A 27,715-nucleotide genomic window follows, 5' to 3' on the forward strand; every position below is an offset into this window, starting at 1 on the left:
ATGAGGAAGTTTTATGTTGCTGTTTTTTAAAACCCTTTGAAAGGCCTACATAACAGTATGAAACCTTGCTTCCCTGGAAACTTCATTTAGGATGATCAAATTGACCCGGGGGGGGGGGGGGGACCTCAAAGAAAATAAGCAGCCCTCTTTTAGCCCCTGACTGTTTTCTTTTTTCTTTTTTAATTAAAGGGCTTTTAAAAATGATTGTATTGGAAACTTCTCAAGGACACCTGCTCATCATCCTAGAATAATCTGAGCCTTATCTCTGAAATCCTAGTGGCCAGAAAACGCTGGCGATTTGTCTTCGGCTATCCCGGGTGGATTAGCGTACAGCTGCAATCCGAAGGCCTCCTTGGGCCACCATATCCAAATGAGCCGAAGCGTTTTCTGTAATAGTCGCGGTTCGAAATGATAAGAAAACGGAGCAGATGGTCAAGCCCGCTGGATGACAATGTAAATAGATGGCAATCCAATACGTTCACCTCTCGTTATGCAGAAGAGTGTTTTTTTTTTTTAAGGAACAATATTTTTGGTTGGACTTTTAATTTGCTTTTTCCCCCAAGCCAGAAAAACAAAACAAAAGGAGACCCAAAGATACTGAACAATCGCATGTTTATACCAGTATAAGAAAGTATGGAACTATCGCAGTATCAGTTAAAATAGAATTTAGAGTTTGCTCCAGGTATGTTGGCAGGATGACTGACTACTGCCTTTTATTCTTCATTGATAGCAGGTAGCAACTGGGAAGAGGGGTATTCTTGTCTGGAGCTAGATTTGTTAGTAATGGATGCCTAGCTGTTGTGGTTGCCTCTTCTCCCTCTAGCCTCAGTGATGCAGTGGGTAAGATAATTTATTTACCCTTTGCAGGGGTGGCCAAACTGTGACTCTCCAGATGTCCATGGACTACAGTTCCCATTAGCACCTGGCACCACAGCAGATATGTAGTTAGCATCTGATATTTTCAAATAACGCCCTCTTTATCGGCTCAGCCGAAGACTTCCTGCTCCTTTGAGCACACTTCCTCCCTGACTACCTCCTGAACAAGTTAGTCAGTTACACTGTTAGGACCTTCTCTCCCCTCTGTTTTTACAAAGTTTGGTTCTCTTTTCAGTAAAACTATTCATTTTTTACACAGCTGGTGTCTCATTCCTCCTTTGCATATTTAAAGTTTGCCCACAGTTCTCTCTGCTGGAGCTAGGCCTAGGAATAATGCCGAATGCTGGCATCCAGAAAATGTGGGAGAAAAAAGGCTGTTTATATTTCTCTAGAGTTGTCTAGTTTCAGTATCCAAAATACCGGTTTTACTGGGCAGGGCAGGCAGTAGTGCTGGAGCTGAATTGGGGAGGCCAGATGTTGAGTCAAGATGCTGAAGATAATCGGCAGACCAGGAGTGGAGCCAGGACAAAATTTGGCAAGCAACCGATAGAGCTAAAACAAAACCTGACAAATTAGGGACAGAGCCTGACAATATACCAAGGCCTGGGCATGTCGGTGCCAGAACTGGAAAGTTACTGTTTTCAGAACAAACAGCTGAATCTGTGTTTTATAATTCAGACTAGCTGAACAGATATTGCCGTTTTCTCCAGAGGAACTGACTGGCATCCCTAGACTAGGATCAAGGAGTTCCACATTCAGATCCCCGCTGTGAAGTTCAACAGGTAACCTGGACCAGATTCTTTCCCTCTCTTCCTGCCTGTCTGACCTCACCCAGGTGTGAAGATGAAATGGAGGGAGGTCATGTATGTCCCCAGGAACTCTGTGGAGGAAAGGTGGGATAAAATTGCCACAATGCAACAATGTCAGTACATCTTTCGTTCTGCGAGTCTCAGTACTGCAGCTGTCAACCTCCAGGTGGTAGCTGGAGATCACCCACTAGTGCAACTGAGCTCCCAGCAAGAGATCAGTTCACCTGATAGTCACTTTGGACTCTGTGGCATTATACCCCACTGAGGTCCCTCCCTAAGCCCCGCCCTCCTCAGGCTCCACCCCCCCAAATCTCCAGGTATTTCCCAACCTGGAACTGGCAACCCGACACCAGTAGGCATAATGACATTACGGATCGGGAGATTATGGGACGAAATCAGGCCAATCCCACCATAGCAGGAGATCTGATGGTGTCTTTCCCACAAAATATGAGGCTTAATAAGACAGAATGAAGAGCCTTCAAGCCAGAGCAGACATAGGGCCCCAGCTGCAAAGCCTCCAAAATGGGGATACATTTTCCCCAAGCTAGAAAAACAAAAAAGGCATACAAAGGTATTTAGGTGACAGTTTGGTGTAGTGGTTAAAAGCAGCCGCCTGTAATCTGGATTACCAGATTCCCCACTCCTCCTCCACAGGCAGCCAGCTGGTTGACCTTGGGCCAGTCACAGTTCTCTCAGAGCTCTCTCAGCCCCACCTACCTCACAAGGTTTTTGTTGTGTGGGAGAGGAAGAGCTTTGAGACCCGTGAGGCTAAAATACATTGTAAAATGACTTAAATTTGTCAATTCAAAACATTATTAGAAAATCAGAAAGGGGGTGAGGGAGGAGATCTTTCCCAAAGCAGTACCCGAGCCACTTTCCCTTTGATTCACGCCTAAATCTTGTCCTCTTAAGCTTCGTGTCTTCAAGGGGGATTTGAAGGCGACTGCTGAGCAGTTTCCTGTGTCAAAACCCGCTTCCGAACTTTTCGGGCACGCTGCCTCAGTCACCCACGTGAAGGGCACAACGTGAAGGGGAGCACAGAGCCGCAGCCTGCCGGCCCTTTCGGAACCAGGCGACCGGGTTGGTGGGGGATGTCTCTTTTTGCAGCGTGCCTGTGTTTTTAAGGCAACCGGCGGGGGCTGCTCCTGCTCCTGCTCCGCCGCCCTTCGCTGCAGATGGCCGAGAGAAGGAGCCGGAGCGCCAGCCGCCGCCGCCGCCCCACCGTGAGCTCATTTCCTGATGGCAACGAGGAGCCCTCCGGGTACCCGCTCGGCCTCTGCCAAGGCGCCCCGGAACCGAAGTACCTCTGCGGCCACTGCAAGAGCGTCCTGCGGGAAGCCCTGCAAACCCGCTGCGGCCATCGCTACTGCAGCGCGTGCCTGGCCTGGCTCGTGCGGTGAGTGCCCGGGGCAAGGCGGGTCACGTGACGGCGCGCGCGGGTGCGGGGGGGGGGGAGAGGAGGGAGCCCGCGAGCATCCTCGGAAAGGCGCGCCGAAGCCGCCGTGGAGGGGAAAAGAGCATTGCGGACGCCCAGCGTTTTCCAAGGGCAGCGAAAGGAAGGCGGAGGTCCGCAAGCGGGCTTCTTGGCCGCTCTGCAGGCCTACGGGAGGGGCCCTGGCTTAGCGCGCACAAGGTTCCGGGTTCAAGTCCCGCCAGCTCCCGGGATAAGATAGGAGGTGATGGGAAAGACCCTGGAGAGCCGCTGCCGGCCCGAGATGGAGCAAGGGTCCGGTTTGGTATAAGGCAGCGTGCTGTGGGTCCAAAGGTGTCCTGGTTAACACTGATTCTTGCTAGAGGTGTCGGCCTCCCGGTGTTACAGCTCATCCCCAGACTATAGAGGTCAGTCCCCCAAAACGGATGCTTTAGAGGGTGGGCTCTGGGGGTCCCTAGGTCCTCCCCAGGCTTCATCTTCAAATCTCCTATAGCCGCCCAACATGGATTTGACAACTCACCCCCTGACAACCCTACTTCCGACAACTGAGATATTGGCGTCATCATCCCAAGGGTTGGGATAAAGGTGCCTTGGGATTCCCTGATGTAGCTCATCTTGGACTATGATAGGGGAATACCTAGAGAAGGGGTAGTCCATGGATACCTGGAGAGCCGCAGTTTGACTACCCCTGACCTTGAGCACCCCACCGCCTACAGAATGCAGTTTGACTACCCCTGACCTTGAGCACCCCACCACCTACAGAATGCAGTTTGACTACCCCTGACCTTGAGCACCCCACCGCCTACCGAATGCAGCCAAGGAAGGATCTGGGAGACCCAAGGAGTGAGCCCCAACTCTGCCTTGACCTTGGTCAGTCACACAGCCTAACCTCCCACCTGGGGTTGTTTGGGAGGATACAAGGGGAGAACCGTGTTGCCAGCTGCTTTGAGTCCCCACTCAAAGAAGGGTATAAATTTGGTTTGCCCACTTTGGGCTGGGAAATTCCTGGAGATTTGGGGAAGGCAAGTTCAGGAAAGGGAATAACCTCAGCAGAGTATGAAGGCATAGAATCCATCCTCCAAGGGAGCCATTTTCCCTAAGGGCAACCATCATCAATGAATAAGTACTTGGTCTAGTTTGGAGCATCTCATTTGGCATGCTTTACACTAATGACCAGGAACTCTCCAGGGAAGGGGAAGGTCTGTCCATTGTCTGGGATCCTTTTGTTGGACTGGACCTGACCCCTTTGCCATGCAACACATGTGCTCTCCGCTTGACCTAAACATTTTCTCCTCCAACAAAGCTGCCTCATACCAAGTCAACTTTGTGGAACTTATGTGGACATCCGGGGAATTTTGAGAACAGATAATAGGCAACACCACAGAACGGCTATTGTGCAGGCCTGGACCAATCGGAAACCACTGGGAGATTCCAAGTGAAGTGTCCTCCCATGATACAGCTGGCTGTTTATGGATAGGCACTTCCTGTGAGTCCCATTCCAGGGAGGGGGAAGAAAACTAGGATTGCTTTGAAGAAGCAATCAGGAAACAACTGTGTTCATCAGGAAACAACTGTGGACATGCCATAGAATGTGGCGTCTGTGGGCATCCTGAAACCCTCCAACTCCTTTCCTGCAGAGCACAAGGAAAGACAGGCTTTTGTGGCTGCAGCCAGCCCACAGTATCGGAATTCCAAAGGTGCCCCTGTGCTATAGGAATCACTACCTTAACCACTAACAAACCTGGCTGTCCTTAGGAATGGCAAGCTAGCCAACTTTCACTGCAAAAGAAAATAAACTGGTGGCAAAAAGAGTGACCCTGATTTCAAGGACTGGGGCTTGAAAACAGGGATTGTCCCTGGTAAATTGGGCTAGATGAAGTATATGACCCTGTCATGCTGCTACTGGTTGACGTAGGCAATTGTGGCCTTGATAGATTCTTATGGATGGATTCAGAAGGGGCTGAGATCCATCGTGGTGCTTGTGTATGGCTAGAGTTTTTGCAGTCATGTTTTTGAGATTGGATCTGTCCCATGTGTCTTTATATGTGTCCTTGCCATAAGGTATTGTTTAACTGAAGTCACTGTCTAACAATTTAGACTTTGGATGTTGAAAATGAAAATGCATTTGTTTTCCATCCTTCTCACCCAGAATCCATAAAAACCCAGTTTGTCAGAGCTGCAAGGAAGACGATCCTGACCATGTAGATGAAGATATGTTGTTATCGGTAGAAAAGGTATGTTTGGCCTTTTACTCATGTGGCGTTACATTTCCTCTGAAGGCACACCCAGGCTTATTCATCTTTTCTTGAGGATTTCTCTGTTTATGTGTGCGCGCATAAAATGCCTATCAGGAATGTCTAGGAAAAAGAGAATATTTGTCATCAATCTCTTTGCTGTAAGCTAAATATTTCAGATTTTGAATGGGACAGTGAGTGGCCATGCACATGAAATAACAACCTTCCCTTCCATTCAAAATCTGAAATATTTGCCACAGTGAAAAAGGACTGATTTACACATTCAGAAAAAGTATGTAGTATAATCCTTCTTGGCATGCACTGCTTCAAAGTACAGATGGGGGAAGTTTCATGACTGATTTGCTTTCTGAAACAGAGAAATCAGCAGCTTTCTTTCTGTGCCTTTACTGTTCTGAAATTTTGCTGTGAACTGATTTCCTAGTGTTGGTTTGACAACAGTAATTTTGGATCAAATACAATTTGCTGGAACATTTAATCCTTTCTTTTGATATACACCTTTGTCCTCCCCTCTTCTCACATTGATAAAATGCTGCTAAAAACATCTATTTGCATGAGCGAGCATACAATTGCCACATATTTTTGCAGTGTTTTAATGCTGCAAACATTTGGCTCTGAAAAAACATCATAGAAAAAGAATCTAGATTTGGTTCTCTGTATACCCAATGGGGAGGGGAAGAGATGCATCCGAAGGAATGGAAAACTGCAATCAACAGCACATGTGCAGTACCCCGTATAACAATTTTTTTTGGTGGGAGTGGGGGGGAATGAAATAGCAGAGGTTTCCTAGTGCATTAGATACACACTGAAAAGCTGGCCATTCAGAACTCTAAAATCTGGGGAGAAATTCTGTTGAGGAGCATTTCAGAAACATCCTTTCCCCGACTTCAAATACTTCATGTGCAGGAGGGAAAAGGCTTTTTGATGCTAAGTATAAATAACCTAAATGAAATGGAAAATAGAATTCACACGCACACGCACACACACACAGAGCTTTGTTAGCATACTAAAAATAAAACTATTGCCAAACACTGTATATAAACAAGTATACAAAAATGGAAATAAATAATTATTTGCTTTGTGACAGTTCTTCATATCTTTTCCCTCTTCCCACCCAAATGATGAAAAGATGTCGATGTGAAAGAATCACAACAAAATTTAAATTGCACACTCAAGGAAATCAAACTTAACACATTAAGATTTTTTTAAAGTATGAAAACACTTGTGCCAACAATTAAATTAATTAGCCTAGCAGCATAAAAGCATCCCTCAAAGGAAATCCAGCAGTTGACAGTAGAACTAACCAAACTCTAATATCAGGAAACAAAAACAACTCAAAGAGGCTGCAGAATCAACAAAATGCCTGGGGGGGTGGGGGGAAGGGGTTTATCCTGGCATCTAAAGTTCAAAATACCGGTCACCCTGACTTGAGGTGCCACCATATAAAAGGCCCTGGATCTGGTCACATCAGCACATGAAGCTGCCTCATGCCAAATCAGATTACTGGTAAGTTAAGGTCATTACTGTCTTAAGACAGGTAGTGGCTCTGCAGTGTCTCCTACAGAGGTCTTCTACAACACCTGCCACTTGATGCATTTAAGTGGAGATGCCTGGGATTGAACCTGGGACCTTTTGCATACAAAGCAGATGGTATGCCACTGAGCCACAGTCCTTCCCCAAAGTGGTCACTACCCTGCTTATGAATATGAAACCATGCAGACTCGGTTGCCCTATTATATTTGGATGAGAAGACGCACTGTTTTTGGCCATCCTGGGAGTTTTTGACACGGGGAGCCAAGTGCACTTTTCTGTCAGACGTCATTGCATCTAGAATTACCAAAATGTAATTAGTCAAGAGTAGAGGGCATTGATGGTGAAAAGCCCTGACCCAAAGCTGGGCTGTCTGTTGGACTTAGCTATACATTTGCTGTCCTCCTTCAAAAAATATAAACAGGATTATTGCCGACTGGAAAATGAACAGAAAGCACTTTACTTTACAACCAGCAGACAAAGACAGAAGTGTTCTAGTAGGACTGTGCTTCCCCCCCCTCCTTCTAATAGACAGTAGTCAACGTGTGTTTTCAGCTCCGTTTCCAGGCAATGGTTAATCTCCATACCTTGCCAGGACCATTTATGACCTCAAACACACACTAAACCAAGTGGCTCTTTCGCTGGAAGGTTACATGTATGTACAAACATCCACCAGTCAATTCAGGTCATTATAAACAGCCTGCATTGTGTATTAAATTGAGGTTGCGTGGGTGTGGGAGGGACCGCGCCGTAGACGCTGAGAACAGATGAGTTTTGCTTTGCGGGAACTCATTAACGTTTCCTGTTAAAAACCTGCTTCTTAGAGGCTGTTTTGGATTTGAAGAGAAATAAATAAGAGGGAAGGCAGACATAACATCTGTAGAGCATTGGGCCCGATTAGGAAGCGCCTCCAGTAATGTTCAGGACAAGGGTACATTTTCCATTTCAGAGTCAGCCTTGGAACAAGCCCTTTCTGCTAATTTACAGCAAAAAGCCAACAAACAAACATGGTTATTAGCAGTGCTGATTGGCTAGTGCCCATAATGTTCCTCAGCCCCTGGGGCACTTTTGCAACCTGATTAAAATGTTACCATTTTCTTTAAATGAAGCAGAGGATTGACATACATACATACACACACGCACACACGCACACACACACACACACACACACACAAATATATATATAGTGGATATTTTTTTTAAAAAGAAACCCTGCAGGTAGCTTACCTAAAATATTTGGGAAGAGAAGGCTGATAAGTGACCATGTCATTAGATTGATAACATGAAGTCCGTTGTGCAAATTATGGACCCAGAAGAATACTCACACCATGGGTGAAGAGCTCATTTTGACACAGCACATTTCACTTATACACTCTGCATAAAAGCATTATCTTGCTGGATCAGATTCCTATATGAGTCAGCCAATACCTTTGAGAAACTCACAAGCAAGACATAAAGGTGATCCTATCCTTTGTCCCGTGACCCAAAGAAAGATTGCTTCTGAAAGTGGAAGTTCCTTTTTTCGTGGCTAACAGCACCAATCCCAAGCACCAATTATGTTGTTAGTCTAGTTCCCCATGCATCGCTGTTCTTTAAAAAGCTGTTTAAATAATACAGGTCACTGAAATGTAGCGTGCAACATCCTATGCGAGCCACATTGCCCAATCACTGAAAACCAGCAGCAGGAGAAGATGAGAGAAATCTAAAAAGATGCCTCTTTGCCTGTGTTCTTTCTTTCCAGGCTTTTAGCGATGCTGCCATCAACAAGGAGATTTCGGAGCTAAGTGTACATTGTGTAGTCCCTGGGTGTACGTGGACTGGCATCATGAAGGCTTTGGAAGTAAGAGTGAAGATTTGGTTGCTGTGGTTTAATTGGATAGAGGAAGGGAATGAATAGAGAGGTGTACCAGCCTTGCCCCATAGAAATGAATGGTCTTTTTGCTTTGAGAAAGCTGTCTGGAAGATCCAGGGCAAAACAGCACCATTGAACAACAAAGCACTCATCTTATTTCAACTTGCCTTTTGAAGTTGGCTCCTCCAGCATTGATCAGAAAATAGCAGCCTAGCTACTGCCTGAAGGCAGCGTGTGTATTAGTGCAAAACTGCTCAAACTCGGCAGTGCAAGACACATTCTGCCCTAAACCAGTGGTCCCCAACCTGCGGGCCGCGGCCCGGCGCCGGGCCGCAAAGGCCATGGCGCCGGGCCGCGGCTCCCTCTCCCCGCCCCCCCCCACCCCCGCAGTAAAAAACTTCCCAGGCCGCAAGCTTGCGGCCCGGGAAGCTACTTACTGCGGGAGGGCCGGGAGAAGGAATCAGGGCCGGGCCGCGCCCGTGCAGGCCGCGCCGGCGCGGCCCGATCCACGGACGCGGCCCGCGGGTGTGGCCCGATCCGCGGGCGCGGCCGGGCGCGGCTCGCGGGTGCGGCCGGCGGGCGCGGCCGGGCGCGGCTCGCGGGCACGGCCGGGGTGCGGCCGGCGGGCGCGGCCGGGCGCGGCCCGATCCGTGGGCGCGGCCCGAAGCGTGGGCGTGGCCCGCGCGGGCGCGGTCCAATGCCCTGCCGGTCCCCAGCCTAAAAAAGGTTGGGGACCACTGCCCTAAACTACCGCTGCCAGCGAGTAGTAATGGAGGTTCAGTTGGAACATGACTGGTTTCTTGCATTCCAGTTCCTAAAGCCACAGAATTGCTTGTCAACATATGTATAGATTTGAGTGGGTAGCCCTGTTGGTCTGTAGTAGCATAACAAAATCAGAGTCCAGTAGCAGCTTTATGACCAACAAAGATTGATTCAAGACATGCACTCGAAAACCTGGGGAAGACAGGGACCTCAGTGGGTTGCAATGCCACAGAATGCATTTTCTCCAGGGGAACTGACCTCTGTAGTCTGGAGAGGAATTGAAATTCCAGGGGATCCCCAGGTCCTGCCAGGAGGTTGGCACCCTTAAGTCAAAACCTGGGCAAAAAGCTCTTTAGTTCTCTCTTGTTTCATATGAACAACAAGTTGGCACAGTCCTTCTGCTGCTACTCACCTGTTCTGTCTTACTCGCCTGTGGCTTGGTTGGACCGGTAGAGTCAACAGCAGAAGGTGGGCAGATGCTGACGAAGCCTCTATTGCTATTCAGTCAGGGGAAGAAAAGTTAACAGAGGCTATACAGGCATGGATTAGAAAGCAGAGGCGACTTTGTTTATCGCCCCTGTTCAGTTTAATAGACTCCTCCCTGCTAATTTGGCTGCCTAAGGAGGTGCCTAAGGAGGTGGTGAGCTCACTCTCACTTGTGGTCTTCAAGCAGCAGCTGGACAGATGCTTATCCTGGAAGCTTGAGGCTGATCCTTCATTGAGCAGGGGGCTGGACTAGATGGCCTGGATGGAGCTTTAGAAAATATATAAACAATTAACTCCCACCCATTTTGGAAACCCTTCCAGGGCCATCAAGAAACCTCAGGGTCCCTTCCAACTCTAGGATTCTAGGATTCTATCATTGCAGACCTGAGCTTTAAGGCAGGTTTGCCAGATGGGAGAAACAACTCTTGGCATTACGTGCACTGTGAGTCCCTTCTCTTCCTGCCGTGACTTCTTCGGGTAGTAAAAAGTTCCAATGTCTCCTTCTCAAAACCTTTAACTTCCAGGGCCATCAGAGCACGTGTGAATACGCCCGGGTTTTATGCCGTGCCGGGTGCGGACAGAAAGTGATGCGGAAAAAACTTGCAGAACATTTGCAGCATGAATGTGTGAGTGTCCCTCTGCCACCAGAAGGTCTCTGATCCCAAGCACCAATTATGAAGAATTATTGGGGGGGGGGGGTTCCCCCAGAGGGGCGGAAGAGAAAAAAGTGAGCTTGTTGGCATGCACTCAGAAGTGTTTCCTTCTAGTTCCCTGAAACTTTTTCCCCGCTGAGAAATCCTCCTGCGTCTTTTCCTATTATAGATTTACCATGAAGGAAGCCCCTTCTGAAGAAAGCCAAGCCCTTTGAAGGGGGAAATTTGATTGTTGTGCGTCAACCTCCCACAGCCATGATCCTGCAGTTACAATCAGACAGATGTTGCTTCCCTTAGAATTGTCCCTTGTTACTTGGGAAAATTGGGTGCCAAGTAGGCAGTTTGTGTCCTTCCTGGACCCGGCATGGATTGCTTCAGGAGCATTTGGGATAGTCTGATAACTTGGCTATTAAGATGAGGGCCTCAACCCCTCTGTTCAGATTTGCTGAGATGTGCCCAGTGGTGTGCACAATCCGTAGTCTGAATCTGAGCCAATTTGGACTCCTAATGATTTATTTATTGTATGGCATGAGTAGTGTATCCAGGGATGCAAGGATTGTCTGGCAGCCAGGCAAGGGATGTTCGGAGATGGTTTGCCTTTGCCTGCCCCTGTGTCATGACGCCTCGTGTTCCCTGGAGCAGGGGTAGTCAACCTGTGGTCCTCCAGATGTCTGTGGACTACAGTTCCCATGAGCCCCTGCCAGCAAATGGGAACTGTAGTCCATGGACATCTGGAGGACCACAGGTTGACTACCCCTGCCCTGGAGGACCTCCATCCAAATCCTTGGAGGTCTCCCATCCAAATACTAGCCAGGGTCAACCCTGCTTAGCTTTTGAGATCTGACGTTGAGCTCCTAATAACCATGTCTCGGACGCAACCTTCCAACAATCACCAGCAAGAAATCCCTAAGGAGTCTAATGACTGGGCCTTTTCACCTTGTCCAGAGGTGACCTCTTTAGAACATTGCTGACTTAGCAGCAGTTGTGAAGGTAGAGGAATGATGGGAAATGAATTAGGCTCCTTCACTGCCTCCCTTGGAACCTTGCACTGGGGGCGGTGGCTGAGCGATGGAGCCTCTGCTTTGCATGCCGAAGGTCCCAGGTTCTGTCCTTGGCATCTCCCATGAAAGGATCTCTGATGGAAGGTGCTGCAAGAGACTTGTCTGTGCCCGAGGACCCCAGGCCAGGCTGAGCTAGCTGCACCAATGAGCTGACTTTATAGGCATGATTGCTATTTTTACTGGCTGTGCTGCTGACACAAAGACATTTGGCAAGCCTGGAAATATTTCTGCGTCAGGATGCACGGAGGTAGAAAAGGTACCTGCCTGGACCGCCCAAGGCCCCGTGTTTTAAAAATCCACTAAGAATTCGCCCTAGGAGAAAGTTTGCGAAAGAACGTGCGGCCAAAGGATGGTCCCTGGCTTTAAAAGGGGATTGGACAAATTCAAGAAGAATGGGCCAGCAATGGCTGTTAGTTATGTCAGTTAAATCAGCGGCAGTCATCTTGTGGTCCTCCAGATGTTCATGGACTGGATAGGCCAGGGAAGCTGGATCCTTTCAGAGCCCAGGAGTCAAGCAGGGTGAGTCCTGGCTCGCACTCGGAAGGGCAGCCTCCGAGGAGCACCAAGGTCATGATGTGGGGGGCAGGCCATGGCAGACCACCTCCAAACGTCTCTTGCCTGGCAGCCGGACCATCTTAGGACATCTTGGAGACATTACACGCATGCCTGGAAGCGTTTAGCCAGCCTGTGGGGAAAAGAATGCTGGCCTACATGGACCTGTTGTGGCTTTTCTTTTTGCATCCTTGACTGGGGGTGACTGCCAAGTTCAAGATTAGACAGATTTGTGGGAGACAGGCCTGCCAAGATGGCTAGGAGCACGGATGCTCATGGGGCAGGTCTTCCTCTAGGGGCCAAATAGCAAAGGGACCACTTGGGGGTCATTTGGTTGGCCACTGCGGGAAACAAGGTGCTGGGCGAGATAGATCTTTGGCCTGGTCCAGCTGAGCTCTCATGTTATTGTGTCAAGATGCTCCCAAGTTCGGCCGTTTCACATGAGTTTCATCCCTTGAGCTGGAAGGAACCATGTTGATGTCATGGCTTTGAGCTATGGAAAAGGATCTGGCTTACTGGATTGTGTTAGATCTGGACCTGATTCCATTGTTTTGCTGACTCTCTCGTTAACAGACTCTCTCATCGGCTCACAGTGACAAGGACAGCTGTCGGTTTTCCAGGATCGGCTGCTCATTCAAGGTGAGTATAATCGTTGACCGAACTTCTGTGAGATGGGTGTGCAGAAAAGAAAAAATCGCCTTTCCACACATCCTGACAATTGCCGAAAAGCCAAGATTGTGAATTTTAATGAGGTGTGGAAGGGTTAAGGTGTCAGATTTCTGCATGATCCCCCACTTAAAAGCCAGCCCCCCTCTCTGAAAAAAGTCAAACCCTTTTAAACCTGCATTGGTCGGATCACACCTGGAGTAGTGTGTGCAGATCTGGAGGTGTCACTTCAAAAAGGACGTGGGCAAAATTGAGAGAGTGCAGAGGAGAGCAACAAGGATGATCCGGGGCCTGTGAGGAAAGGCTGAGGGACTTGGGAATGTTCATCCTGGAGAAGAGGAGGTTGAGAAGGGACAGGGTGCCTCTCTTGAAGTATTTGAAAGGTCAGGGAGTGATTCCAGTTGGCAGCAGAAGACAAGACCCACAATAGTCTGTCTATCTAGTAGAGAAATGGGGGTAGGAGAGCATCTCTGGGTCTAGAAATTAATTCTGCCCAGACAACTGGCAATGCAAACTGAGTTAGAAGGGCAGTCCCTTCTAGCTCTGCCTGCCGTGGCCGTTACCAACCCGCACAGAGCCAGGAGTCGCTGGTCTGAGCTTCCGCCCAGCCAGCCTTTGCCAGAGGGGGCTTCTGCACCTCTGCCATCGCATGTGGAGGAGCAATACAGAAGAAGTCCCTGTTCTCGCAGGAGGCTATCCATTGCATCCCTGCGTGAGTCATTTGTCCTTCCAAGCAGGAGGCACACCCAGGAGACCGTCATGGAGAAACAGAAAAGTGAGTTCCTCTGAAGATGAGTAATTATTGGACTCATCCAATGTCAACGGAAACTTTTGCAGGTGCAAGAATGACCACATACCTTTGGTTAAATTTTTTTTAAAGTGTGCTTCATCAGTCAGCTGTTTGAAAAAGCTGTTTTGCTAAAATAGCCTCGCAATAAAGAACTGGGTCTTTATACTCCGCTTTTCACTACCAAAAAAGTCCCAAAGCGGCTTACAAACACCTCTCCCTTCCTCTCTCTGCAACAGACACCCTGTGAAGTAGGTGAGGCTGAGAAAGCTTTGAGGGAACTGTGACTGGCGCAGGCCTGTTTGAAGAGAGGCCTAGAGGAGGAAGCCTGACCCAGTTCTCTTGCTGCTTGGCTTCCTTCGCTGCCTCCACAGGGGAATTGGGAGGTTGACCTGGCATCTCCAGCCAGGCCTCCCCCCTCCCGCCCGTGGACCTCCATGGGCGCCCAGCCCATGCCAATCCCTGATTGATGAATGTCCTCCTCCTCCATCCTAACAGGGGAACAGAAAAGACAGGCTGGAGCATGAGAAGAGCGCCATGGGGACGCACCTGGCAATGCTGCTTCAACACGCCAAGCAACGGAAGGGGAGCCCGTGCCCTGCAGGCAGTGAGGCTGACCTGTGCTTGAAGGCTACGAATGCCCTGAAGGGGATCTTCACGAGCCTGCAGCTCCCGCCAGCTCTGGACATGGATGCTTTCCCCGGGCTGCCTCTGTACGAGGGCGAGTCGAGCTGGCAGGCACTGCTGCGGGGAAGGGTGGTCCCTCTGCTGGACAGCAAGCTGCGGGTCTTTGAAAACATTGTGTCAGTGCTCAGCAAAGAGATGGATGCCTCGCGCCAGAAGATAACGGCCTTCCGGTGTCAGAGAGGCCTTGACCAGGACACCATCCGCGGCTTGGAACTGAAGGTAAACGTCAGCAAACGCCAGCAAGCGGCCGTCACTGGGGGGGTGGAGTATGTGCTTAGGATCTCAAGGTTCCCGTGTTTCGATCCTTGGCATGCCACCCCCAAAAGCCCCAGGGAGCAGGCTCAGAAAAGAGCCCTGCTGCCCCAGAGTATGTTCACTTCTCTTCATCTTCCAATAGGTGAGGAAAGCTAGGATTGTTAACTGAAATAGGAAGGAACCCTCCCTCCACTATGCACGTTGTTTTCTGCTTGCTGTGTAAGATCGCGTGTCCCCTGCCCTGAGGCACTTTGAAAGCCAGCATGGTGTAGTGGTTAAGCCAGCGGGGTGACCTTAGGTTGGTGACAGTTCTCTCAGAGCTCTCTCAGCCCCACCTACTCACACCGTGCCCATTGTGAGAGAGGAAGGGCAGGCAATTGTAAGCCACTTTGAGATTCATGAGGCCTACTGGGTGACCTTGGCTGGTCATAGTTTTCTCAGAGATCTCGGCCCCACCTACCTCATGGGGTGTCTGTTGTAGGGAGAGGAAGAGTAGGCCATCGTCAGCTGCTCTGAGACTCCTTCAGGTAATAAAAAGTGGATTGCAGAAAACAGCTCTTCCTCTTTGTTTTTGCGTGTGTCACTGAACTGGGCCAGGCTACAAAGAGGCAAAGCAGAACAGTGACTCATGCAGAGATGCAATGGACAACCACTTCTGAGGGCAAGTATTGCATCTGCACCCATGCGTTGGATGTGATTCATCTTCCAGTGGTAGAGGTGCAGCAAGATTACCAGCCTGTGGCAGACACAGAAGGAGCTCAGACTGGTACTTCATGCAAGTGGTATAGCAGGCAGCTTGCTCAATCAGTGGGTCTACCGAACTCCAGGAGACTTTAATCATTTTTAACTTCCCATGGCCAATGTTGGAGGCCTGCTGAAGTCAATGGCACCAGGCCTACTTGACCAGTTTTCTCCCTCCTTGTAAGCCAGGGCTGAGCCAGACAGGAGGCACCTGTTCCTTAAAATACAGGGCATGATGCAAAGCATGTTCTCTGGCTTAGCACTGACTGGGAGCAGTGCACTGGAGGGAGTTAAGGTATTGTAATGTAATATAAGAGCCTCTTGTGGCGCAGAGTGGTAAGGCAGCCGTCTGAAAGCTTTGCCCATGAGGCTGGGAGTTCGATCCCAGCAGGCGGCTCAAGGTCGACTCAGCCTTCCATCCTTCCGAGGTCAGTAAAATGAGTACCCAGCTTGCTGGGGGGTAAACGGTCATGACTGGGGAAGGCACTGGCAAACCACCCCGTATTGAGTCTGCCAAGAAAACGCTGGAGGGCGTCACCCCAGGGGTCAGACATGACTCGGTGCTTGCACAGAGGATACCTTTACCTTTTAATGTAATATAACATTTTTTTTTCCTATCCTGCTCTTTCCCAAAGGCTCAGGGCAGGTAACAACAGAAGGATAACAATAGAAATAATCCAATAACGGTGAAACAAACGGTGAAACAAGCAGTAGTTCATATTAAAATTCTAATCAAACGCCTACTAAAAAGCCGCCTCTGGTGGGTGCTCTAGACTGGAAGCCGTTTAAGTCGGTAGCAGCAAAATAAAGGGCTCAGAAAGGCTGCCCCAATTCATTCCAGTCAAAGCCCTTGTGAATCTTGACCCATTTCCTCCAACGTGCACTCCTGTCTCACATACCAGGGGTGGGAAACCTGCAGTTCTCCAGATGTCCATGAACTACAATTACCATCAGCTCCTGGCAACACAGCAGGGGCTCATCGGAATCGTAGTCCACGGACATCTGGAGAGCAGCGGCTTGGCCACCCCATCGTGTACACTCCAATGCAAGTGAGGGTGAGCTGACGTACGCTGCCATTGGTGGTATCTGTCTCTAAAGGGCCACGGCGGGCTCTAGTTTTATTTGGCCTCTGTTGAGTGGCTGCAGGCCATCCTCCGGCAGCCACCCAGAAGCCCAAGATCAGGGGTAGTCAAACTGCGGCCCTCCAGACGTCCATGGACTACAATTCCCAGGAGCCCCCTGCCAGCGAATGCTGGCAGGGGGCTCCTGGGAATTGTAGTCCATGGACATCTGGAGGGCTGCAGTTTGATTACCCCTGCCCAAGATGATTGTTCACCTTTTTCTCTCCCAAGATTGCGGATCTCCAGCGATGCCTGGCGCAGAAGGAGGTGGCTCTAACCCGGCTCCAGCAGAAACTCCTGCTCTCGGCAGAAGCCACGTACGACGGCGTTTTTCTGTGGAAGATCACGGACGTTCACCAGAAGTGCTACGAAGCGGTGAGCGGGAAAGTGTGCAGTTTGCAGTCGCCTGGTAAGCCCGTGTCCCAAGAGAACACCGGGGTGTGCTGCAGTGGTGGGAGACCTGGGTTCAAATCCCACTCTTATGGAAATAACTAGGTGATCCTAGGCTGATCATACTCTCATGGCCTGTCCTACCTTGCAGGGTCCTTATGAGGGTGAAATGGAAGAGAAAGGAAACATCCGTCCCATCCCAGACTGCTTGAAGGAGGGCAGGATGAAAAAATGTAATCCAGGGTCCATCAAAGGCAACCAGTGTTTCTTAAAAGGTTTTCGCTGTTTGCTTTCTTTGCCCTGGGTTTGGCCTTTCCCACAGGCGCCCAGTTGGCCTCTGTGAGAGATGAGATGCTGGTCTTAGTGGCCTGATCGAAGAAGAAGAGGAGTTGGTTTTCATATCCCGCTTTATACTACCTGAAGGAGTCTCAAAGTGGCTTACAATCACCTTCCCTTCCTCTCCCCACAACAGACACCCTGTGAGGGAGGTGGGGCTGAGAGAGCTCTGAGAGAACTGTGACTGGCCCAGGGTCACTCAACTGGCTGCAGGGGGAGGAGTGGGGAATCAAACCTGGTCCTCCAGATTAGAGGCCACCACTCCTAACTACACACGGTGGCTCTCCAGTATAGTGTTCCTGCTAAATGGATGTCTGATATGCAAGTCTGTCAGTAATAACCATAATAACAAAAGATGGAACCTCCATATGCAGAGGCAGTGTATTTCTGAACACCAGATTGCTGGGGCCAAGCAGCAGTGCAGGTTTTTCCCCCTGCTTGTGGCCTTCCCAAGAGCATCTGGCTGCCCACTGTAGGATGCCAGACCAGCAGGGTCTCAGGTCTCATCTTGCAGGGCAATGGCTGTTAGACGCAGCGGAGACACGATTTTGTAGTGTGGTGGTTGGCATGGCAGGCTCAGGCTTTTAATCTCTACTCTGCTGTGAAACCTTGCTGGGTAACCATGGTCTGGCCACGCTTTCTCAGCCAGTCCTACCTTACAGGGTTACACAGAGCTGTGTAAGCTGTTTGGGTCCCCGACAGATAGAAAGTTAGAGTATAAATGATGCCAATGTTTTAAACTTCATGAATTGTAGTGAATTCATTGCGATACTGTCCTGATAGGCAAATGTCTGAGTTAGAATGCAGAGCCTGAATCCTGACCATCTGCGTTCTTGTTTTCAGCCTTCTACACAGCGCGATACGGTTATAAGCTCTGCATGAGGCTGTATCTGAACGGCGAGGGGCGGGGCAAAGGAACACACATGTCCGTCTTCCTGGTGCTCCTCAGAGGAGAGTACGATGTGCTCCTCGAATGGCCTTTCACACACAAGGTAAAGGGGCTGCTCCTCTCCCTGGGTGATTTCCAAGCCCTGTGGCTCTTGCTCTCCACCCTTGTAGTGCAGGGCTGTGTCCAAGCACTGATTTAAAAGAGGGGGTGTTGGAATGGTGGGAACTGCGTTCAGACTCTGCGCTAGACCAAGGCTCCAAGGCCTTCAGAAAGACAGGTGCACAAATTATTCCAATCAAGCTCTTTGTCTTTTACTAGCATGATAATTCTGCTCTGGTCATTTTTGCCAGGCGTAGAAATATCTAGATTTTCATGCTGGAAGAAGGAGTTTGAGGTTGTACTGCCCATCAACAGCTATTCCCAAACCGTCAGTGGAACTCCCCCTTCAGCAGTATTGCATGGGAAGTATTTTGCTCAGCCCTCACCCTCAAGATTCTGCTTCTGTGCAGAAACCGTGGAGACAACCTCCCGTATTTTGCTTCGCTGCACACTGTATGACGCAGGAAGAAACAAATTGATCATGCCCGCCCTCTCTCACTGTCAGCCCTTGGATTGCTGTCTGAAATATGCATTAACAGTTTTCCTGGATGATAGGATAACATCAGTCTCAAATGAAGTTGCAAAATAGGAAATGTAAAGCTGGAAAGTTGAAATACGTTTCCACAAAATGGATAATTTTAATGGCTCGCCAATCTGTTATATCTTATCATTGTTGATGTCCTTTTTATATTCTGTTATTATTCTGAAGAAAAACACACACAAATGGAATAACACCTAAGGCAGAATAGTAGCAATCTGATAGAGTGGGAAGGGGAGGGACAGGAGCATATGGTTGGCAACTACTTGGGGGGGTGAAACTACTGAATGTTCTGTCCTTACAGGTTTAATGGAGTCTTCTTTATCTGGTAATGCTGTGAAAAGCATCATCAGTCCATGTCTATGCATTAACTTCCATTATTTATTTTATTTATCATGTGGCATGTGTGTAATGTAGCCAGGAGAGCCTAAGATTGCCTGGCTGGCAGGCAAGAGGTGTTCAGAAGTGGTCTGCCATTGCCTGCTCCCCGATGTCAGGGCCCTTGGAGGTCGATTTTTTGGGTGCTAGCCAGGGCTGACCCCACTTAACTTCTGAGATCTGGCAGGATTGGGCTTGCCTGGGTTATCCAGGCTGGGTACTAAGCCTCCATTAAACGGGCGGGGCATTTTGCTCCAGGCCTGTTGCCCCCCCCCTGTGAGGGAGAAATAGTCACTGTTGTAGATAAATGAGTAGATAAATAAGACTCCACTGATAAAAACTATAGGAGTATAATAAAATAAGACTGGCTTATCTGAGAGCTTTTCAAAGAAGATATCAGTCCGCCGCCATCTTAGCCGGAAGTCCCCACTGTTGTATATTTTACAGTGCTCTAAGTCGCTTTGAGGACTTCCTGGCCGAGACGTGAGATAGTAGTTGTATCCAAGGTCAGCTGAATGCTTTTACCCAAAAACTACAGGAAAAAAACAAATACTTTAAAGTTATTAGATAATAATTTCAAGAGATAAAAAATGTACATTATTTTTATCCTGGGGGAAGGGTTAGTCTCCCTTTGGCAGCATCCCCCCCCCCCCCCCCCAGTCCTAGCTGTGTTTCCTCCCGAGCAAAACTTGATGCATTTCAAAGGGCGGAACTACCTTGCAGGAAAATGGTATTTGTGTAACTGAATGACTGCTGATTTGAAAGGTTTGTGCCTCACCTTACCTGCCTCTAAGGTAGTTAAGAACGTTAGGTGATAAACACTATTCACACAGGTTTTGGCCTTGACTGTGGTGCAATAAAGTTAAGATTCAAGAGCCCACATAAGCTCTCCTGAATTGCTTTAAGGCCCATGGAGGAGGGGCTGTGAGACAGTGGCAAAACTCAGCATTCTTGACACAGTGGCCTGGCCCATCAGACATTTGCCAGGCTCTCCCAATCAGTGCTTGGGGTTGGTGTGAAATCCGTCACGAGCCTTTTGAGTGCAAATTCTCTGTGTAAAAAAAGAAGAGTTAGTTTTTATACCCTGCTTTTCACTATCCAAGGAGTCTCCCAAACGGCTTATAGCTGCCTTCCCTTCCTCTCCCCACAACAGGCACCTTGTGAGGTAGGTGGGGCCGAGAGGGTTCTGACAAAACTGTTCTGTGAGAACCCCCCTAACATGACTGTGACTGTCTGCTGAACTTAACCACCACACCATGGATTTGAGGTTAAAAGATGTGAATTCTGTCACAAATCTTCCAAATGGGAATTCAACATGCAATTGACTTGAACGGAATTACCCGTTCACACCAGTGTGTGTAAAATTCTGTTGAAGTAAAGCTGAGTAAATAAATAATGACAGCTGATTTGACTCCAATACATTTTTTCTGTCTATGGGCCTGTTTTTCTGTCCCTGAGACCTTGCGCTCCAGTCCAGATGATAACATGCATCTGCTCATTCACATTAAGCTGGGTAAATACTGAACAGTCTGTGGGAGGGCTGAAGGAATACAACAAGCCAATAAGGTGCCTTTTCTACAAACTAGAAAGCCTCCAAAACATTCCAAGCCTTTTATAAAAGGACCCCAGACCAACGTCCAGCATCTTCAGTGAAAGGATCTCAGGTAGCAGGTGCTGGGAATGGTGTTTCACTGCCTGTCTGATACTAGTTGGACCAAAATCTGGATTGGACACAATTCCTCTGAGTCCTGGGTTTGAGTCCTGCTCAGAATGAAGTTTTGGGGAGGGGGCTATGACTCACATTGGGCCCACAGCTTCTTTAGAAGGCAGGTTCCTACACTGGCCGACAATTTAGTGGCAAAGGGTCATATATGGAGTAGTGTGGCAGAGCTGGCTGGCAAAATTCTCAATTGGACCTGCCCTGCTGCTGATGGCTGGTCAAGATAATCCCCGGTGGGTGGACAGATGTTCTGAGCCTGCTTCGTTCTGGCCGAGCCATGAGTCCGTGGCTGGAGGGACCGCTGCTCCCAGAATCCTGTCTCTCTGTTATGTCCTCTCCCTCTCCAGGGAAGTATTTTGTTTAGCTCGGAAATGTTTTTGCTCACAAAGCCCTGCTTGGTTTCTCTTGTTTTGCTCATTGCCGACCTTCAGATGTGGGAAAATCTTGGTTTTGCTTTTTAGAACAGCACCTGCTGTTGCAGTGCTTTTGCTTATTAAAAATACATGAGTATCCTTTTTTAAAAAAAATCATCATTTGCACATTATTTGCAGGTTCAATTCATTTTGTTGTTTCTCATGACACATTCAGCAGTGGCAGAATGCTTGCCTGTTTCAGCTCTGGAGATTCACTTTACCGAGCAATGTCTTGGACCCCAAATTGAACTGTGCATATCTTGGTCTATTTCGCTGTCCTCCAGATGTCCATGGACTACAATTCCCATGAGCCCCTGCCAGCATTTGTAGTCCATGGACATCTGGAGGGCCACAGTTTGACTACCCCTAGCCTAAAGCATCCATGTTAATCACAAAGTTGTCTGTACTCCTGATCACAAAATCTGGGACAGGCTGTGGCCAAGTGGAATAGTATCTGCTGAAGAATCCACGTTCAATCCCTGACATCTCCAGGAAGGATCAGGTTGTAGGTGATGTGAAAGACCTTAGCCTGAAGCCTTGGAGAGGTGTCTAAGTAGATGATGATGATGATGATGATGATGATGATGATGATGATAAAATCTTTATTTGTATCCTGCCCTTCCCTGGTAAACTCAGGGTGGGTGACAACCAACTTTAAAGCATTTAAATTAAAACGTTAAAATGTTTTTAAACTACCTCTTCTTAATAATTAAATCTTTCTGAGGTTGGTCAGAGCTCAGAGGGGCTTTATGCTGGGGGAGGGGTTCTCAGGCAGAGAGACCAGTGTTGTTTGATGTCTATTTCTGGCATAGTAGAACAGCTCAATCTTACGGGGATCCCGAAACTGTTTAAGGTCCCAGATCTCCTCTGGCAGAGCATTCCACCGAAACCAGTCAAGGCCAGTTTTATCTCTTTAGGGCCACAGACCTTGAGTAGAATTTGACTGCTTGATCTTAATACTCGTTTTGGGGGGTGATGGGGTGGGGAGGGTCTGATTCTGTATAAGGCTGCTCTTGTGTGAATCCCACTGTTATTCCTTGGAAATCTCATTTCCCTCCTATCTGCCATCTTCCAGATCACCTTCATGCTGCTCGACCAGGACAACGGAGATCACCTGACGAACACTTTTCACACCGACCCGACCTCTGCATCGTCCCAGAGGCCTGTGACCGATATGAACGAGGCCAGCGGCTGTCCCCGATTCCTCTCGCTGGCCAAACTGCAGTCGCTGAAATACACTTATTTAAAAGACGGTACCCTTTTCCTCAAGTGCATCGTTGAGCCTGCATTGTGAAAATGCCTGCCAACACTTTTAAAGCGACGGCAGGTGAGAAATACAAGGGGAGAGAAACGTCGGAAACATCCAGAGAGCCAGAGAGCTGGCTTGCATCTGCGAGGGAACTGATTTACTCCAATGAGATGCCTGTTACCTGGGCCACTGTGGGCGGGACTGCCCCCAGTTTCCTGCTTCCAACCTCTGTACTTTTAACGATCTGACCTCCAGCCCCATGCAGGGGGCGATGTGCCAGTATCACCCGCAGGATGCTTTTCCTTAGGGCAGAGGTAGTCAAACTGTGGCCCTCCAGATGGCCATGGACTACAATTCCCAGGAGCCCCTGCCAGCATTCACTGGCAGGGGCTCGTGGGAATTGTAGTCCATGGTCATCTGGAGGGCCGCAGTTTGACTACCCCTGCCTTAGGTTCTAAAATGTTTGTGAATTCAGCTATGTTGGTCTAAAGCAGCAGAACAGAACTTGAGTCCAGCGGCAACTTTAAGACCAACAGGTTTTATTCGGCAGATAAGCAAGAGCCTCTTGTGGCACAGAGTGGTAAGGCAGCAGACAAGCAGCCTGAAAGCTCTGCCCATGGGGCTGGGAGTTCGATCCCAGCAGCCGGCTCAAGGTTGACTCAGACTTCCATCTTTCCGAGGTAGGTAAAATGAGTACCCAGCTTGCTGGGGGGTAAACGGTCATGACTGGGGAAGGCACTGGCAAACCACCCTGTATTGAGTCTGCCATGAAAACGCTAGAGGGCGTCACCCCAAGGGTCAGACATGGCCCAGTGCTTGCACAGGGGATACCTTTACCTTTAAGCTTTCAAGCGCATATGCGCATTTGAAGAAGTGTGCCTGCACACGAAATCTCATGCCTTGAATTAAAGGTGCCACTTGGACTCAAACTTCGTAAAAATGTATGTGGACGCTGCATGGTAGCTTACCGGGGCCATTTTTGTGAGCATAGGCAGCTTGTTGACTTTTTGTTTGTCTGTGTAGGGCTGTCGCCTTATTAACCGGATGTCCTCCGGCATGCTTTTGAGAAGAGTCTATCCCTGCTCCCGTGAGCCAATCCAAAGCCTTGGTGTCTTTGCAGTATGTTGAGGTTACAAGCCTGTAAGGCGTTTACTTGACAAGAAACCCCACTGAGTGCAGTGGGGCTTCTAGGTGCATGCATAAACTCAAGACTGTTAGGACAGTGGTTTTCAAACCACGCAGTCCAGTCTCCCATGTGTGTGGTTTTTTAAAAAAGCATCATCATGGTATGTACATATTACAGAGCCCTATTGCGTTTGCAGGACATTCTAGATCAGGGGTAGTCAAACTGCGGCCCTCCAGATGTCCATGGACTACAATTCCCAGGAGCCCCCTGCCAGCGAACGCTGGCAGGGGGCTCCTGGGAATTGTAGTCCATGGACATCTGGAGGGCCGCAGTTTGACTACCCCTGTTCTAGATCTTGCATGCTCAGCTCTAGGGTCATCAGGGTGTAGTTCTTCCAATCAAGGGCACCTGGGTGTGCGCTTTCGGCAAATTGGCAGTGTAGGATGTGAGCCAAACCCACCGTGTGTTGCACTGCCTGCTACTTGTTCCAGGTCTGCTCCCAGCAACGGCTGCAAAAAGACAGGGAAACGTCGAAGCAAGCAACTTTTGACCTATTTGCTGATATCAGAATGATATCGGAATCGGTTCGTGTTTCCTTTGAGAAATATGGCACACGTATCAGCCACAGCTCTGACTTCCTGGCATTGGCTGTCACAGCGGAATGTGGGAGCAGGCAAGTTTATTGCAAAAAGACTGGGCCAAACATTCCCTGTACATTTTGCCTCCAAGCTCCGCATCGATAAGGCCTTGCAATCAATACTCGCCTTTTAAAAAAAGGAAAACTGGGAGTTCAAGCCAGCTCAGGGTGTGGATGGGCTCCGACAGCCTGAGGCAACTAAGCCATGGGGCTTAGGTGGCCAAACTGTGGCTCCCATGAGCCTCTGCAGTGTTGGGAGGGATTCATGGGAATTGTAGTCCATGGACATGGATTGCCATAGGGCAATCTTACACAGTTTGCAGTGGGGGCACTAGCGAGGTGTGCTAGGATGAGCTGTCACCCACTGCAGTCTGTGCCATAAAATATTCCCTCACATTCCTCTACAACCAAAGGTGGGTATTACTGCAACTCCAGCTTTTCCCAGGAAGCTTTTCCACCATGACTGATGGTTTAAAGAGCCCCTGCTAAAGAGCCCTTAAACCTGGCCTGAGAGCCACTGCCTTAAGAGATCCTGTTTTTGACCACCTGAGTCTTTTAAGTCAGGGATCCTCAACCTGTGGAGAAGGAGGGAAGCCCATGTCATTTAGACCAGGGGTAGTCAACCTGTGGTCCTCCAGATGTTCATGGACTACAATTCCCATGAGCCCCTGCCAGCATTTGCTGGCAGGGGCTCATGGGAATTGTAGTCCATGAACATCTGGAGGACCACAGGTTGAGGATCCCTGTTTTAAGTTGCAGTTCCAGTGGCACCCACCCTGCTGGTGGCTCTCTCCATCTCTTTTACTAGGGGATTTCCACACCCTCTAAACGTAGCATCATGGCAGTCAAATGCAAGCTGAATATTCCAGCCCCTTCACATGGCGTTTCCCACATCCAGCGTGTGGCCGGCTGACTGCTCGCTACATCCTCCATTTTAAAGGGCTTCTCTGGGAATCCTAGAAAGTGGATTTACCACCCTAAAAAGCGCTAGCAACCAGCAGGCAACCAGCAGAAGGAAAGTATGGAGGCTCAAATGCGCTAAAGTCATCTGCATTGTCCCGCCCTCGCTCCTGCCTCCCTCTCCCTTGTTCCTGGGGAAGAGAATTACTTTTTAAAAATGGTGAACTTCCTGGAGCAACGAATAGGTGGACATGCGTGTAGGCGATGCCAGAAATAAAATAATATTTCATTCAAAAAAGTGTGCCTCTCGCATGTTTTCTCCCCCTCTTCCAAAAAATCAAGAACAATATTAATGAACTCATTTATCAAAGGACTCGGCTGCTTCGGCTTTGGCGCCCATGGAAATCAATGGTGCCATAGACTATAATGGGAATGTCGGTGTTCCTGCCTTTCCTGGGGCCTTTGTGGGGGGAGTTTGAGATACAGCCCTCCAAACTTTCAGGGTAGCTCCAGGAGGCTCTTTCCTGACCCCCCTCCAAATTTCAAAATGATTGGTCCAAGGGGTCTAGGGGCTCCCAAAGAGGGTGACCCCATTCCTCCATTAAACACAATGGAGAGTTATCTCCATTGCATTAAATTAGGAAATCAAATGTACATCCTTCATTATAAAGTCTTTATGGGCATCAGTAAGACAGCTCAACAAACGTTGCCGCTTTTGGATGCAGGATTCTGAGTCTGCTGATAATGCATTTGTTCTACCATGGCTGTGTACCGTTGGGCTTCTCAGCAGTGGGCAAGATTTACATTGTCTTCAGGGCTAGCCAGCCGCTGTTTTTTCATTTCAAGGGCTCAGGAGGAGCTAGTTCTGAAAAACCAGCAGGAATAAGGTAAGTAGTCGGTGGCTGATTGCACAAGGCTATGCTTTGCCCTGGATCTTTGGAAATAAAGTTTCTTACCCAGAGAGATGGCTCTTTCATTGTGGCTGCTGGACCCACAAGGTGATAACTACAGCCCAGCTAACTACTCCCTGTCCAATCCAAATGTCTAAGATTAGCTGGCAGCAAAGCTGTTTGTTTCGGGGTTTTTTTAACTCCTACTTTTAAAAAGCAGTTTCTAAAAGCGCTAATAATGACTACAGACTATTCTTTGCCTTCTCTTCCTTTGAGAGTTTAGAGAGTTGGTTTGTTATACCCCCTTTCCACTACTCAAAGGAGTCCCAAACTGACTTACGAACTCCTTTCCTTTCCTCTCCCCTACCCACAGCAGACACCCTGTGAGTTTGGTGGGCCTGAGAGAGCTCTTAGAAAACTGTGAGAACAGGTGCAAGAGAACTGTGACTAGCCCAAAATCGTCCAGCTGGCTGCATGTGGAGGGGAATGGAGAATCAAACCCAGTTCCACAGCTTAGAGTCCGCTGCTCTTTAACCGCTACACCAGGCTGGCTCTCAAGCCGATAGCTGCGAATGCTTATTCCTGATGGTAATAGCAACGATAATTAATCTCTTTCTCCAGCATATCCCTTGCTTTGCTTTGACTTTGCCGGCCAGCAGCTGCATGCAGAAAACCAGCTCCCCTCCCCTTACCTCTCTTTCTCAAAACAAAAAGCTTAAAAAATAGCCAATGGGATGGCAGCAAATCCTAGCCGGGAAATGAACGCCATGTAGAAATCAAAACAGCAGCTAATTAAAAAGCCCAGCCAAGGATTCTGTTTGCTAATCAAGGACTGCCAAGAAAGGCTCCCGTCAAAATCGAGTGACTCGCGGTCTCCCACGGCAACCGGGCAAGGCTGGACCGCTGGATTAATGTGCTGTAAATCATCTAAGAGAAAACATGTTTTCAGGCCCTTTCCTTTTTTGTCCTTTCAGTGCCATCATGGGAAACCTACAGAGAGGCAGAATATGGCCAGCTAATGTGGACTTCATAGAGAATTCAGAGAACTTTAGGATTGGGCTAGGCTGCAGGGGGATAATTCCTGGAGGGATGCTGTCCGGAAGGGCCACAAGAGGAGCTGAGTGGCCCCCTCTATGAGGCTGGTGGTGACACTGGTGACACTTGGCTTGGACTTGCTTGGGAAGAATGACAGTGGCCTACTCAAGCCTGAGAGCCAACGTGGTGGTGTGGTTAAGAGCAGCAGCCTCTAATCTGGAGAAACGGGTTTAATTCCTCGGTTTTCCACATGCAGCCAGCTGGGAGACCTTGGGCCAGTCACAGTTCTTTCTCAGCCCCACCTGCCTTGCGGGGGAGAGGAAGGTGATTGTAAGCCTCTTGAAAGCACAGGAGGCCTGCCAAGTGACCTTGGGCCAGTCAGTTCTCTCAGAACTCTGTCAGCCTCACTTATCTCACAGGGAAGGTGATTGTAAGCTGGTTTGAGACTCCTGAAGCCTGCTGGGTGACCTTGGGCTATAGTTCTGTCAGGGCTCTCTCTCGACCTCACCTACTTCACAGATGGTGAGGAGAGGAAGGATAAGCAATTGTAAGCCACTTTGAGACACGAGTCCTGCTGCGTGACCTTGGACAAG

At 48.9% G+C, this 27,715-nt stretch overlaps 1 protein-coding gene across 3 annotated transcripts; it reads left to right on the top strand.

Moving 5' to 3' along the window:
* The first annotated feature begins 2,712 nt into the window (after nt 1-2,712).
* Nucleotides 2,713-23,891, top strand: TRAF1 (TNF receptor associated factor 1). 3 transcript variants are annotated; one of them, XM_077306245.1, is made up of 9 exons: nt 2,713-3,081; nt 5,267-5,351; nt 8,641-8,739; nt 10,524-10,625; nt 12,839-12,904; nt 14,217-14,624; nt 16,754-16,931; nt 18,092-18,240; nt 22,361-23,891. In XM_077306245.1, the coding sequence occupies exons 1-9, from the start codon at nt 2,861-2,863 to the stop codon at nt 22,577-22,579; spliced, it is 1,527 nt and encodes a 508-aa protein (XP_077162360.1). In that variant the 5' UTR covers nt 2,713-2,860; the 3' UTR covers nt 22,580-23,891. The 3 variants fall into 3 exon arrangements, with proteins under 3 accessions (XP_077162360.1, XP_077162361.1, XP_077162362.1); XM_077306246.1 differs by lacking the exon at nt 2,713-3,081 and adding an exon at nt 3,341-3,524; XM_077306247.1 differs by lacking the exon at nt 2,713-3,081 and adding an exon at nt 3,775-3,987.
* Nucleotides 23,892-27,715: the final 3,824 nt, after the last annotated feature.

Source organism: Paroedura picta, chromosome 12 (genome assembly GCF_049243985.1).
Source record: "Paroedura picta isolate Pp20150507F chromosome 12, Ppicta_v3.0, whole genome shotgun sequence".
Taxonomy (NCBI): Eukaryota; Metazoa; Chordata; class Lepidosauria; order Squamata; family Gekkonidae; genus Paroedura; species Paroedura picta.